The sequence below is a fragment of the Pundamilia nyererei genome, unplaced genomic scaffold (genome assembly GCF_000239375.1).
Source record: "Pundamilia nyererei isolate P.nyererei 1_Seehausen unplaced genomic scaffold, PunNye1.0 scaffold00139, whole genome shotgun sequence".
Lineage (NCBI taxonomy): Eukaryota > Metazoa > Chordata > Actinopteri > Cichliformes > Cichlidae > Pundamilia > Pundamilia nyererei.
The window spans coordinates 79,972-81,285 of record NW_005187540.1 but is presented as its reverse complement, the minus strand read 5'-3'; the positions used below and the strand labels follow the sequence as shown (position 1 = coordinate 81,285).

General features: G+C 47.6%; 1 protein-coding gene across 1 annotated transcript in view; it reads right to left on the bottom strand.

Annotated features, from left to right (window-relative positions):
• arhgef2b (rho/rac guanine nucleotide exchange factor (GEF) 2b) overlaps nt 1–1,314 on the bottom strand; it is a 36,710-nt gene that overhangs the window by 16,843 nt on the left and 18,553 nt on the right. Inside the window, exon 2 of the mRNA XM_005744087.1 lies at nt 179–341. Within this exon, the coding sequence (XP_005744144.1) occupies nt 179–341 (163 nt within the window). The remainder of the gene's footprint in view (nt 1–178; nt 342–1,314) is intronic.

Below are 1,314 nucleotides of genomic sequence, written 5' to 3'. Positions count from 1 at the left end.
TGGGTTTGTAAGGCCATGTTACTCCTAAATTTCTATCTTGTTCAAAGAGAAGATATAAAACAAAGTTCTGAGCTAATCGACCTTAGTGTTCTCCTTTTTAAAAAGAATCGATAAACAGAATCGAAAATGGAATCGAATCGTGAAAATCTTATCAATACCCATCCCTAGGTGTGCTTACCTGGGCAGCTGAGCGCCTCTTTGGCCGTGATGCTCCTGTTGCAGGAGGAGCAGAGGGTGGTGGAGGACACTGTCAGTGAGGTAAACAGGTGGCCATTACTGGAGCGCGCCTCCCTCTCTCTCGCTTCCTTCTCCCTCTCTTTCAGGCGCTCCTTCTCCTTATTCTGAGAAACAGATGAGACAGAGCTGTATGAGGGGACCGGAGCACCTGCTGAGAACAGCCAGCGGATTCAAACCCACGACTTCTGATTGGCTGCAGACAGACTGTTTCACCAGCCAATCAGAGTGCAGGGCTGAGTATCAGTGGCTCCACTCTGAAATGAGTCAATCAAATACTTGGAGGCCCACCACGCGTGGGAATCACACGCGGTTGTCAGCCAGAGTGATTAATCAGCTATCAATACAGACGTGAAGGCAGCGTGAGGCTTAAATGAGTCACATCTGTAACCGAAACCACCGTCAAGTTTCAGAGACATCTTCACTAAACTGCTCCAAAGTCACAGACTCAGACCTGATCAGTCGATCCATCGGTAACAGCAGAGGGAGCAGAGTTTAAACTGAAAACACTAAAAGTGACGATTCATCAGAAACATGTTTCATGTTCACAAAAGCTGAACTTCTGCTTTCTTCTTTCTGCCCTGGGAGGGGCAGGAAGGGGAAGTGTGTGAGGACCGTGGGGGGTGGGGGGATGATGTCATCACAAACACAGAAGTACACATGGGTGTGAAATCCACCAACAACGAAACACTTCTGCTTTTCCTCTTCACACAGCTGCAGCTGAACATCATTATTGATTCTAGATTATTGGATGCTGCAGGTTGAAACCCGACACGTCACAAAACACAACCACTTCTCGAGCTTTTGCAAGAAAATGTGAAACAGCTGCAGGGTGTTTTGCTGCAGCCTCGTCGCGAGCTCCCCCAAGCAACAGCTGTTTTTTGTGTTTAATTTTCCTTTTCCTTTATTTTTTCACGACTAGCACGTGTCTCCTTGTGTATGACCGACAAACCTTACTGGACATAAAAGACGGACTTTCTCATCACTTTCCGGAGTTCAAGTTTTGCAACACGGACGCTCCATTTGCAGACCCCCCATTCATCTCACCTGAGACGCCTTTGTTCTCTGGCCCTGGAGGCC